Source organism: Cryptomeria japonica, chromosome 10, assembly GCF_030272615.1.
Source record: "Cryptomeria japonica chromosome 10, Sugi_1.0, whole genome shotgun sequence".
Classification (NCBI taxonomy): Eukaryota; Viridiplantae; Streptophyta; class Pinopsida; order Cupressales; family Cupressaceae; genus Cryptomeria; species Cryptomeria japonica.
Window position 1 is genome coordinate 297,523,772 of NC_081414.1, and position 14,465 is coordinate 297,538,236.

At 35.4% G+C, this 14,465-nt stretch overlaps 1 protein-coding gene across 1 annotated transcript; it reads right to left on the minus strand.

The window, feature by feature from the left end:
• Nucleotides 1-10,406: 10,406 nt before the first annotated feature.
• Nucleotides 10,407-11,722, minus strand: LOC131029343 (transcription factor HEC2-like). The gene has a single exon (XM_057959791.2). It carries the CDS (start codon nucleotides 11,596-11,598, stop codon nucleotides 10,717-10,719), a length of 882 nt encoding a protein of 293 aa, XP_057815774.2. The 5' UTR covers nucleotides 11,599-11,722; the 3' UTR covers nucleotides 10,407-10,716.
• Nucleotides 11,723-14,465: the final 2,743 nt, after the last annotated feature.

Sequence of the window (14,465 nt, forward strand, 5' to 3'; positions counted from 1 at the left end):
GCTTCCTTTCTCTCCTAGGTGGGGAGTCACTAAGATCCAATTTTCCACTTTACAATATGTATGTACACACACACACAAGTATATATATGTGTGTGTGTGTGTGTGTGTGTGTGTGTGTACATATATGTATGTGTATGTGCACATGTACGTGTACGTGTATGTATATACACACATATAAATATGTGTGTGTATATATATATATATCTGTGTGTGTGTGTGTGTGTGTATCTATAGATGTATATATGTATTTATATACATATACATATACATATATAGATACACACATATATACACATAACTATACATATATGTATGTGTATATATATGCATATATATGCATACATATACATATACATATATAGATACACACATATATACACATAACTATACATATATGTATATATATGCATCTATATGCATACATATACATATACATATACATATACATATACATATACATATACATATATATAAACCATAGTAAACTCCTTTTAGGGCTGGTTAAGTAAATGCTTTTATGAAATTGATTTTTAAATCTTGAAGGGGTATGGGTGATTGACAATTGGGTCAAGGGTGACACTCATGATAGGTGTTAGGATGTAGTTATTAGGCCACAAACAATAAGCCGTCTTGAGCCTTTGTTTAAGTGCTACCACCGTGGGTAGCAACCACAGAGAAACTATCTGGGACATTGACCCTAGAAAGGGTTGCGTACCCACAAATCAGTTTACATCAAACCATAGAATAGAAAATAGAACTACATACTTTACGCCTTGATCCCGTGCCGAAGCGGGTATGTAGGCAGTCTTGGGATGGAGTTGTCCCTCGTACTCAGACGTTCGTGGGTGGGGTCTAGGCTTGGTAAAGGAAGGATTGAGTAAGAATCCTATTTTGAAATATAAAGATAATTAAATTGGAAAAAGTAATTCAATGCATACTCGGAAGGAATCCCGTATGGATTCGCTTGACTTCCCGAGGCTTTTAGCCAAATTTTGAGGCGAAATTCAAGCTTGTATTATGTTATTTAATTACTCCTAAGGAAGGCGACCTTGGTGCACGTCTGTTAAAAGAGTGTAGTGCTTAGTGAGTGGCTCAAGATCCGAATGGTCCCGATGAGTCTAAGTCTCTGGCCAGAGCACCTCCTATCCCAATTGGATAGATGCCTACCCCGTATGGGTAGATGCCTATCCCGTATTGGATAGATGAAATCTTATGTCCCGTATGGACCAATACCTAACCCGTATGGTTAGATGCTCATCCCGGATGGATGAATGCCTAATCCAAATAGATGGATGCCCAGAGTATGCGATTGAATCAAACATAATGATTAAAGTAAACAAAAAAAAAAGAATACTCAATTTTGTTGAGTTAATTATGGTGGGTTATTACATGTGGTATTAGAGCAAAGGTTCAAAGCTAGGCCTTGTGCTCACTTCAATTTATTCAACTAAGGGAATGTTTTGCAATAGTAGAAATTAAATTTTAAAAATCCTAAATCAAGAACTAACTACATAATTTAACTTTCAGGTAAAACCCTAAAATGGTTAGGGAAGTAACTAAGTGTTGCCTAGGGCAAGGGTACAATTTCTGGAGTTTGAAACAAGGGTAGACCTCTATGTGGCACCCTTAGGATTATATGATAGAATTGTTGGAATGAGTTGGTTAACAGACCATCAAGCTAATGTAGATTGCTATAACAAAGTTGTTGAATGCTTGGATGATGGGGGAAAAAGGGTCAAAATCCAAGGAAAGTTTAATCCCATTAATATAGAAACCATATCAGCCATGCAAATAAAGAAGGAAAGAAGAAGAGGAGGCCAAATCTATATGGTTGAAATTGATGAAGGAGAAGAGGAAAATGCACCAACCTTTGAGAATACCCCTTGCTTAAAAGAATTCAAGGATGTTTTTCTAGAAGAATTACCCAGCTTACCCCCTAAAAGGAAGTTTGACTTTTCTATCGAAGTACTCCCAGGAGCTGAACCAGTATCAAGGGCACCTTACCGAATGAACACAATTGAATTACAAGAGCTCAAAATGCAATTAGAGGAACTCTTAGCTAAGGGATTAATAAGGCCAAGTGTATCACCATGGGGAGCGCCAATCTTATTCATTAAGAAGAAGGATGGAACCTTAAGGCTATGCATCGACTATAGGATGTTGAACAAAGTCACCATAAAGAATAGGCATCCCTTACCTCACATAGAGGATCTTTTTGACCAAATGAAAGGAGCAACAGTTTTCTCAAAGATAGACCTCCGGTCAGGGTACCATCAACTCAGAATTAAGGAGGAAGACATTCCAAAAATAGCTTTCAGGACTAGATATGGGCATTATGAATTCACCGTAGTTCCTTTTGGTGTAACCAATGCCCCAGCTACATTTATGAACTTAATGAGTAGTGTACTCCATGACTACTTGGATAAATTTGTTTTGGTATTTCTGGATGACATATTGATTTACTCTAGGAATGAAGAGGAACATTTAATACACCTACAAATTGTTTTGCAAAGGTTGAGAGAACATAAGTTATATGGGAAATTGTCCAAATGTGCCTTCTTGGAGGAAAAGATTCACTACCTTGGGCATATAATATCAAAAAGTAATAGCAGTTGATCTAGATAAAATAAAGGTAATAGTAGAATGGCTGATCCCTAAAAATGTTTCAGAGGTAAGAAGCTTTCTGGGGCTAGCAGGTTACTATAGGAGGTTTGTGGAAGGATTCTCTAAGATAGCAAACCCCATCACCTCATTGCAAAGGAAAGGTAAAAGGTTTGTGTGGACAGAACAAAGTGATAAGGCATTCCAAATTTTGATAGGGAAACTAACTTCAACACCCATTCTAAAGGTACTAGATCCGAATGGACACTTCACAGTCGTAACTAATGCTTCTATTGAAGGTTTAGGAGGAATACTTGTCCAAGATGAAGGGGTAGTAGCTTACGAATCCAGAAAGCTAAAGACTCATCTAGTCAATTATGCACCCCATGACTTAGAGTTGGCAGCGATTGTGCATGCCCTATAGAAATGGAGGCACTTCTTGCTAGGGAAGCCTTTGAGTTAAAGTCAGATAACCAAGGACTAAAGTACATCTTTACCCAACCCCACTTAAATGCCAGACAAAGAAGGTGGTTTGAGTTCCTAAGTGAATATGATTTTGAAATTGAATATATATTAAGGGGAAGGAAAATAGGGTGGCAGATGCCTTAAGTAGGAGGAGACACTTGATGACTATAGCAACATTCAAAACTTCTTTCAAAAGGAAAGTAATGGATGAACAAGGACATGACCCATGGTATGAGCAAGTCAAATTGACTTTAGAATATGATCCAACCGACCCTAAGATTGAAGGGTATACATTAGACGAAGATGGGTTGCTCAGATACAATAATAGAATCTATATTCCTAATTCAGGGAACTTAAGGGAAGTAGTCTTGTCAGAGGCTCACAATGCCCCTTATTCAGGGCACCCAGGAATTAACAAACTTTATGCAGATCTAAAGAAGTTATACTTTTGGCAAGGGATGAAGAATGACATTGTCAAGTATGTGGCTAAATGTTTGGAGTGTCAAAGAGTAAAGGCGGAACATAGACATCCAGCTGGATTGTTACAGTTACATGATGTACCTCAACACAAGTGGAAAGTTATTAGCATGGATTTTGTGCAAGGGTTGCCCATGTCACCTTCTAGGCATGATGCAATAATGGTGGTAATTGACAAACTCACTAAGGTGGCGCACTTTATACCAGGGAATCTAACAGATGATGCACCTACCTTGGCTAGGCATTTTGTTAAGGAAATATTTAGGTTGCATGGAATACTAGAGAAAATCATATCAGATAGAGATGCTAGATTCACTTCAAGGTTTTGGACCACTCTCCGATCGGCTCTAGGAACTCAACTAAATTTTAGCACAACATACCATCCTGAAACCGACGATCAGACAGAAAGGACAAATCAGATTATGGAAGACCTACTTCGCATGTATTGCATGGACCAACAAAGGAAATGGGAAGAATACCTACCTCTAGTAGAATTTTCTTACAATAATACATATCAAACATCTTTGGGAATGGCACCTTTCGAAGCATTGTATGGTAGACCATGTCAAACACCATTGAGTTGGGATAGTCTTGAAGATAGAGTGATTATTGGACTGGATATGTTGAAAGAGATGGAGAGGAAAACTAAGGAAATTAGGCAAAGATTGAAGGAAGCCTCAAATAGTAGAAAAGTTATGCAGACAAAAATAGAACACCAAGGGAGTTTGAGGTGGGAGAGAAAGTCTTCCTAAGGGTTAGGCCACACAAGAGTTCCATAAGATTTGGGAAAAAGACCAAGCTTGCACCTTGTTATGTTGGACCCTTTGAAATATTGGGAAGGATTAATCCAGTTGCATACCGGTTGGCCTTACCTCCCCAGTTGAGCCGAATCCATGATGTCTTCCATGTATCTCTTCTTAAAAAGTATGTACCTGATGAGAAACACATTTTGAATTGGGATGCTTTACAGGTCCAGGAAATGGGAGGAATAATGATAGAGCCATTCAGAACCTTGGAGAGGCCCCAGTGCCAGTTGTGCAACAGAGAGGTTGATCAGTGCAAAGTGCAATGGGACCAGTATGATGAAAAGAATGCCACGTGGGAAGATACTAAGGAGATGTAGCAGTTGTTTCCTTTTTTGTTTTAATCATGAACTATAGACTCTTTTGGATGCATTCAATAAGTGCATTGAGACGATGCACAAATTAAGGGGGGGAGGATGTCACAACCCTCCTTTATCACTTTTGGATTTAAAATACAAACTCTATTATATTTTTGGATAAACTATTTAAATGATTGAATGAATATTATAAAAGGATAAAATAATAAAACACACACACACACATGGAAAATATACATTTTTCTTAATTATTTATTTAGTTTTCTTCATCCAATTATGGCACATGTTGTAGGAAGAATAAGAAGCTTCTAGAGGATTCTCCACCACCTTGCATGTAACTCCTCCCACTAAGTCTAATCAATTTGCATGAAGTCCAAAATTGGGAAAGAATCTCTTTTTAAAAAAAAAAAATTATAGATAGTGGAATAGAGGGATTTTTCTTATAAATGATATGCAAGGTTTCAAAAATGGGAGTTGGTTATTCGATAAGGAAATTCTTCTCTCAAGTAAATTTTTTTGCAGTCATATTTCATTCTTTTGAAAATAGCTAAGATTGCTTTGGAGGATTTCTTTCAAGTTTGAAGGATCAAGGGAGGCTAATTGAAGGGTTCATAGGGGATTCTACATCAATTGCAAATATCTAGGTTCTTCTTATTTAGTTTATTTTATTTTGAATCATGCATCTTATTCTTCTTGTGAATTAAATTAGATCAATTTGTTTCAATTTCTTGATAAGAATTAGATCAATTTGTTTCAATTTCTTGATAAGAATTAGATCAATTTGTTCTAATTTCCTTGATGAGAACTAAATCAAATTATTTCAATTTCTTGTTAAGAACTAGATTAGATCAATCTTTATTTTCTCCCTCTAATTCATCTATCTGGTTTTTTGAATAAAAAGATGAATCTCATAGATCTCGCTATGAATATTTCTCCGTGTTTCTCATTTGATTCTATACATATTTTCTATTATCTGGGTATATATTTTCTCTGTGAAAATTTGTTGAAAAGGAGGGATAGAATTCGTTGTGAATAATCCTCTGGGATATTGTCATTTGATTCCATTATCTGGTTATATATTTTCTCTGTGAAAATTTATTGAAAAGGAGGGATAGAATTCGCTGTGAATAATCCTCTGTGATATTGTCGTTTGATTCCATTATTTGGTTATATATTTTCTGTGAAAAATTGTTGAAAAGGAGGGATAGAATTCGTTGTGAATAATTCTCTATGATATTCTCGATTGTTTGAGTCTGGTTATCTACTCCTCTCTGGAAAATAATAGTTGAAAACCAAGGAATAAATCCCTCTCCGAATAACTCTCTGTGTTAATTGCTCCTATATGTAAATCCTTATTGCTTTCATTTTTGTATTCTAGTTTAATTCTTCTCTCTGTGTTATTTACTCCTATAAGTAAATTCTTATTGTTTACATTAATATTTACCTCTCATATACGGATTATATAATACTTTCTGTGCTTAAATAATTCAAATCTGCAAACTATATATATATATATATATATATATATATATATATATATATATATATATCCTAGTTGTTAAATTATCACAAGGGAAAATAAATTAAAAGAAAATGATGTTGCAACGCAGTACGAAAAATGTACAGTGAAACGTTTGCATGGGGTAACGGTCTCGCAGGCGGAGTTAACACTCCGCAAAGGGAGTGGTACCGTAACAGTACCCTCCACTAGCCTGTGGTCACTGCCGCGATAGTGGCCGCGGGGTAGTGGAGGGGACCGTGGGGTCCCCCTTCCACTTGGCCCCATTATTAATGCCAAGTCAATCCTAAATTTTGGCAATGACAATGTTAGACCTTTTTTTTTTATGTACATAAAGTTTTAGTTTAAATAAATTCTTTTTTTTTATATATATAATTTTAGTTTAATAAATTTTTTAACTTAGATAAATTATTTTTTATTTTTTGATTTATAGTTAGTTTTAGCCATTTATAAACTGTAATTAAAATTATGCCAAATTTTATAATTAAATTCTTTTGATCCACTTAGCAATTAACCCATATTAAATAATTGAAGCTAAATTCTATATTGGGATTAATGGTTTTATAAGCGATAATCTCGCATGCAACTTACCCTACCTTCGCTTCATGCAAATGTCTTTACATTGATTTCAATTATTGGTGATCCCTTCTTCATGCAAATTATACGTTTAAATATTATTATGCAAGTTCCTAACCATTATTATTGTGCAAGTTTGTGCAAGTTCCTAATCATTATTATTATGCAAGTTTCCTAATCATTATTATTATGCAAGTTTCCCAATCGCTATCATTATGCAAAGTTATATTTCAAGTTTTGAATAATAAATAATGTTAGTTATGGCTTTTATTCCATGTAATTCATCAAGTAGTTATCTCAATTAGTTGAGCCTTGCAATGTCTAAATTCATAATTATTTTTCAAGCATGATGTTATCATAGGTTAGAAAATTAAATAAAGGAAGTTGGAAAACCAAAACTTAGTAGTGTTTGGTATATACGGTGCCTCTGGGTCACGCTTACGGGTAATGCCGTCGTGTTGAACTATTGCACTTAATGCCTAATAAAGCTACATCAACGACGTCTGTGGCATCGTCCCTATAAATCGTCGAGGAGTAATAAGGGACACTTGGAAGTTAAAATCCAAGGGGCGGGTAATCCCCCTTGGATCGATAATCTAATAAGATAATTTTTAAATGATTTTACATCCATTGAGATAAACCATAGTAAATCCCTTTTAGGGCTGGTTAAGTAAATGCTTTTATGAAATTGATTTTTAAATCTTGAAGGGGTATGGGTGATTGACAATTGGGTCAAGGGTGACACTCATGATAGGTGTTAGGATGTAGTTATTAGGCCACAAACAATAGGCCATCTTGAGCCTTTGTTTAAGTGCTACCACCGTGGGTAGCAACCGCAAAGAAACTGTCTGGGACATTGACCCTAGAAAGGGTTGCGTACCCACAAATCAGTTTACATCAAACCATAGAATAGAAAATAGAACTACATACTTTACGCCTTGATCCCATGCCGAAGTGGGTATGTAGGCAGTCTTGGGATGAAGTTGTCCCTTGTACTCAGGCGTTCGTGGGTGGGGTCTAGGCTTGGTAAAGGAAGGATTGAGTAAGAATCCTATTTTGAAATATAAAGATAATTAAATTGGAAAAAGTAATTCAATGCATACTCGGAAGGAATCCCGTATGGATTCGCTTGACTTCCTGAGGCTTTTAGCCAAATTTCGAGGCAGAATTCAAGCTTGTATTATGTTATTTAATTACTTCTAAGGACGGCGACCTCGGTGCACTTTTGTTAAAAGAGTGTAGTACTTAGTGAGTGGCTCAGGACCCGAATGGTCCTGATGAGTCTAAGTCTCTGGCCAGAGCACCTCCTATCCCGATTGGATAGATGCCTATCCCGTATTGGATAGATGAAATCTTATGTCCCGTATGGACCAATACCTAACCCGTATGGTTAGATGCTCATCCCGGATGGATGAATGTCTAATCCAAATGGATGGATGCCCAGAGTATGCGATTGAATCAAACATAATGATTAAAGTAAAAAAAAAAAAAAGAATACTCAATTTTGTTGAGTTAATTATGGTGGGTTATTACACAAGCAAACTCCCTTGATCACATTATTACATAGAGATTATATAGTTGAATCATTAAATTGATAAATAAGTTGCATCGTTATTGTTGGTATTTTGCACGAGGGCAAATGGATTTGTCTAATTGAGGGAGTTTTACACTTCCAGCCACTCATACTATATCTTCAAGGTGCTTTTCAGCACCAAATTTGTCTATTAAGAAAGTATAAATGAGATGCAAACTAGTTTAGAGATCCACATCTAAAGAAGACATAATCATGCATACAAATCATGATCTCATGAATTAGACTATACCACTAACACAATTTCAATATCAATCTATTTTTGTCAATTTCACAATATTCTAATACTTAATGAAAACTCAATTGTTTCAATTCTAACTTATTAATCAATGCATAAACATAATGTACAAAACCACATTAATATAACCAAAACATATCTTATCCAATCTATATTTCTAATTATTGTTAATTAAAATACACGTTTCACTTTTCAGCTCATATATTCAGTATTGAATCTGATCAATAATTAATTAGTTTTATAAACAAATATAAATCTAGAATGTAGTTTTACAAAATCATGGAAAATCCGGACGACATTGCAGACATGAAAATCTAGACGATGACATTTCAGTGTCCCCGAAATGAATCACAGACACAATCAACCTTAATTTATTTATAATATGCTACCAAGTTTCCCTATTTGCACAACCAGAGAAAACATTGCAATGATGGGAGGATATATCTGCCTGTAAGCTATACCCAATATTTATACTTTATTTCTTTTTCTCTGGAACAATCTATGGATGCCGATATGCACAGTGCACCTGAAAAGATACAATAAAGAATAGTAAATTGTGTAGATGCTTCTCAATTATTATGGGACGTCAAATGAATAAAATATTATATATACAAACTACATTTGGGAAAAGGGAGGTGGTTAGATATGCAAAATATGGTACAGGATTCCAAATCTAGCTCTCCCTAACGTGGAAAGTTTAAACGAACCCGGAGTTTACGAGGTTGATATGAAATTTTCACAGTTCCAATGTTTTTAGATTTGACTGTCTTAATTTTTTAGATTGATCCAAATGTGAATGAAAAATCTCACACAACCGAATTTAAAAAAATAAATCATGAACGGGAAATATATATGCTTTGGGTTTAAGATAATTGAATAAGCAAATGCAAATTGGTTATAGTTGGAGTAATCTTTAGCGTACATAAAGTTTACAGATTTCAGCATACTAAAACAAGGAAGTTGGGAATCCCTTGTGATTTCAGCATACTAAAACAATTAATGCAGTGTATTTTCAAAATTTATATACCAAGTTTAAAATTGGGCTGCGGCTATTCTGGTTTCAAAATAGACCTTTCCTACAGCGTGATAGCGACGTGTTAGTCAATCACAATCGTTTATTGCAAAATTGACGGTGTAAAACACACGACATGTTAGTCAATCTATACTGCCATTTTAGAGCCAGAATAGACACGTCTGTAAAATTGGCGGCAGACTAGTTAAATTTTTAAAAAATTCATGCTCAGAAGATTGACAGTAATCATATTAAACTCTTATTACAACAAATCTAAAAGTAGTTGATGAAAAAAATTATACAGTTAAATTTAAAAACATAATCTGCAATTCAATTATGAAAGCAAAATATACATGCACTTTCTACATATTCAATTATGAAAGCGAAATATACATGCACTAATTTGGGTTTAAGAAAATTTGGATAAACAAATGCCAATTGGTTATAGTTGAAGTAATCTTTAACGTACACAAAGCTTACAGTTTTGGAATGCAGATCTAAAACAAGGAAACTGAGAATCCCTGGTGATTTCAGAATACTAAAACAATCGATGCAGTGCACTTTCAAATTTATAAGCATGTAATACCAAATACTATAAATAGCTGCAGCTGTAAACTTGACAGCAGACTAGTTTTTATCTATTGATAGTAATCACTTTAAGCTCTCATTACAAACTGAAAATTGAAGTTATCAGCAGTGGCAAAGAGAGATGAAGCGAAGTATTACAAAACTCAAATTCCTTATAATTGAATAAATCTTAACGTACACAAAGTTTACAAATTTGGAATGCAGATCTTGAATCAGCAACGAGGAAAGTAAGCATCCCTTGAGATTTCTACATACTAAACCAATCAATACAATGCACCTTAAGATTAATAGAACACATAATACAAAATACCATGTATATACACTAATATGCAGGGCAGCAGAAGTTTCAGTTAAGTTGCCACCATGACTTTTAGGTTTGAGTCTGTCACCATATCTTCTAGGTTTAAGTCTGCCACCATTATTTTTACTACATTTTGGTGTGATTAATTCACATTAGAACGTTATCACAGACTGATTGAGAAGTTTGAGTCTGCCACCACAACTTCTACCACATTTTAATGTGATTAATTCACATCAGAACGTTATTACAGACTGATTGAGAATTGGAGCTATCAGCAGCGGTGAAGATGGGTGAAGTGGAGTAAGAAGAATTTGTTGAAAAAGTAGAGAAATTTAGAGATGGGTTAGAGTTGAGATGATTGAATTGCCTGAATGCTGGTCCTGAGTTTGCTGCTGCTGCAGATTCTAGGGCTTGGACTTGGCGCTTCAAGAACTTGACATAGTGAATTGCCTCATCCAGCATTGACGCAGTGTCCATTTTTGTACCACCTGGAACAAGTCTCTGCAGAATTCTGATCCTTTCACTGATTTTCTCCCTCCTATGGCGTGCTGCAATGCTCTGTGGATCCTTTGATATTCTGACATTCCTGCGCTTGGGTCGCTTGATACTCTCGGGATCTATGCTAATGGGTTGCATGGCTGCCACCCTGAATATCATCTCCCTCATCGCCGCCATGCTTGCAGCTGCAGTGCTATAATTGCTCACACTGCCATCTTCTGAGGAATAATACATCTGGCGGTGAGCCATGCCTGACTGAACCCTGGGGAAACAGTTCAGTCCGGGGACCTGCACATCAGAGGGATTCATGGCCGCCTGATTGAGACCTTCATTGCTGTTGCAGCTATTGCTTCTCATGTCATCTGAGGAGGCTGCGCTGTTGCTGTCACAGGAGTTTACTTTTGATTGTTGAATCATTTGATGTTTAAGAATAGTGGGATTAATGAATCCTTCCAATGGAGAAGTGAAACAATCAGGAGAAGAATCAGCTATGGAAGAACCAGTAAATCCATATATATCAGGCTCAAGCGCCGCTGTGTACTCATCTATCATATCTCTGAACTGCTGCTCACCATAATTTAAACAATCCATTTCAAAAACTTTAACGACCATATACAATATTAATATTAATATGATTTCAGATGAACCACCAAAAGAAATCAATATTTAATATATATTGTTGAAACCAAACCTATTTCTCTCATAAGCTCAGACCCAGAAGAATGTGCTATTTAAACCAAACTAATTCTCTCATACCCAGAAGAATGAGCTATTTAAACCAAACCAATTTCTCTCATAAGCTCAGACTCAGAAGAATCTGCTATTTAAACCAAACCCATTTCTCTTATAAACTCAGACCCAGAAAACTATATCACAGAGAAAAAGAAAGCACAATGATAATAATGCAGACAGAGACAGCATTTGGAAGAAAAAGAATGACAGTGGGCTATGATGATATACTCTCAAGCAGAGTACAAGGAAATGGGCGTGCAGAGCAGTACAGATGCTACTGTACCTGTGAAACCACAGAGTTGCACGTGTTTTGATTAGATGGATGTGAAACAGACCTTGTGTTTTTCTGAATGACAGCAAATTTTAAATGAACAAGGGAAGAAAAACACAAAAATAGAAGTTCCACAGCCTAGCTAGAAACCCTAGCAGTCTCTGCTCCTCCTTTACTTAGCAGTCTGTATTCTGCAAACTCTGCAGGCATTTTACGTTAACTATTCTAAACCCACTCACGCTACTAAATACTCGACGCCATGCAAGATTACTGCTGCTTAATCTCAGTCAACGACCCAAATTATCCCATTTCACCAGATAAACCACTAGTCTCAACAATGGGATCTTCCTCGGACAAATACATAAGCAGACAGATAATATTCCCAACCATGTAGCAATATCTATAACGCCGATTTCGTTGCTGCATTAAGATTGCCATCACGAGACCTTATCTAAATGCCATTACTATATCTCTCCACCTATATCTCTTCCTCTAAACTTATCGGGAATTGGAGTTTGTGTTAATGGCTTGCGGGACCCAAGTACAGGCTTTTCTGTATTACCTGCTCCAAAGCAAAAACCAGAGGATAAATGCAGGCATCAATCCATCCACCTTGCTAATCAATCCTCCTTTACACTGGCCCAAGAATTATCGACCCCTCCATTACACACCACCTCCACTACCTAAACAACCGAGTGAAAAAAGAAAATACAGAGCATATAGAATTTCCTTATTCGGGCTTATCACCTCCACAAATATTATTGCTCTTAATTACAAGCGCAGCAATTAGTGCAGTCCATCTATCCATCCATTCATTCATCATCTATATACATTCATTCATTCATCAATTTCCTTGCACTATACAAAGTACCTTAGAAATTTTCACATGTACCTGTTTGCCATTCTATCAAGGTATCCAACAAAGTGTACAAAAGCCTGATGAGAAGTGCCCACATGAGGTGTCTCTCAGCTTTTCAAGATTTTTGTTGTGATTGTGCATCTTTTATCCAAGTGGGTTGGTTCTCTTTCATTAAAAGCTACTTACATTTCTTCCCTTTCTTGGGGCAACATATGGGTAATCTGCAGTAACAGTCATTATTCTTTAAAAGACCAAGGTTAATAATCATCTTCTCTTCACATTGCTGACTGACACACTTTATTGGGTTTCCACTTTCCCCTCAACAGACGGGGGAGCACAATGTACTTGTTGTTACAGCTTGCAAATCTTAAAAGTGACTCGTAAGTAGCAATAGGTAATTATCCTTAAACAAGCCAACATATCACACAAACCTGACTTCAGATTTTCTACATGAGACAAGCTAAAATATTACACTCCAAAGAGAAATGACAAATTGTCACTCCTCTATAATGGGAGTTGTACTCTCAACTTCAAGCTAGCCTTCCATTAAGATCCAATGAATGATTATGGAATAAAAATAAAAAAATAAAAAATTGAATTTCAGGTTTATGTTAAAAATTATATATTTAAAAAATATAAGTATTTAATAAGATTTTTTAATTTTTAATTTATTATGAAAACAATTTGTAGGGAAACAAAAATACAATCTACATTAACATAAAAAATATCATAATTTATTATAGTTTTGTTTCTTGTCCATGAATAGCCATATACCCCTTTTAGAAATATACAGAAGGTGACGAGCTTACCAAATCTCAAACAACATTCCCACATTATAACTTTTAGTTCAAATATAATGCTAAATGTTGACAATGTATAGCTATAATGACATGTTCTATAGTTCTAAAGATTGAGAGAAACATTGAAATTGCTTAGAGTCTTTTAATTGTTGAGAATCTATTACTCCATTCATTGCATATTTTTCATCTAGATTTCTCCCATGAAAATCGAGTCATTTGTAGAATTAATTGGCTTAAAATTTATTCCTTGATAATCTTATGTGAAACTCAACCCTCCATTATTTTGATGAAAACCTTCACAATCAAATCCCTTTGTTCACTCAAACTCAACAAACCTCCTTACTTAGCATTTTCATAACCAAGTGTTGTATGTACCAAAAAGGGCAAACAACACCAGTGACTTGGGCATTTACAACTACTTTGGGTTATGTAAAAGCAAGCCACTAGGATCACTTGATATTTTATAATGAAGACCCAATTTCAACACCCAAAGGGTTTGTAGGAGAAATCCCAAAATTAAAAATCTCACAAGACCTTATATGACCAAGAAAGTTCACTTAGTATTTAAATCAATTGTACATTTTTGGACGATGTTTGATTATTTGTTAAATGCTATGATTTGAGATGTTTGAAAAGTTTAGTATGACATTTTCAATGTACATTGTTGCATGGTAGACTTAGTCTTATGATAGTGTTCTTGAAGTGCTTAAAATGCTTAAACAACATTTTCCAACATACTAAAGGTTATCCTAATATGATTGTATATGTTGAAATTTTGCATATGCAAAATACATATGCAAGTTAATTTCAAGGCTTG

What these genes read in the sequence shown, in the direction of transcription:
- LOC131029343 (XM_057959791.2), bottom strand. Translation starts at nt 11,598, where the DNA reads ATGGTCGTTAAAGTTTTTGAAATGGATTGTTTAAATTATGGTGAGCAG.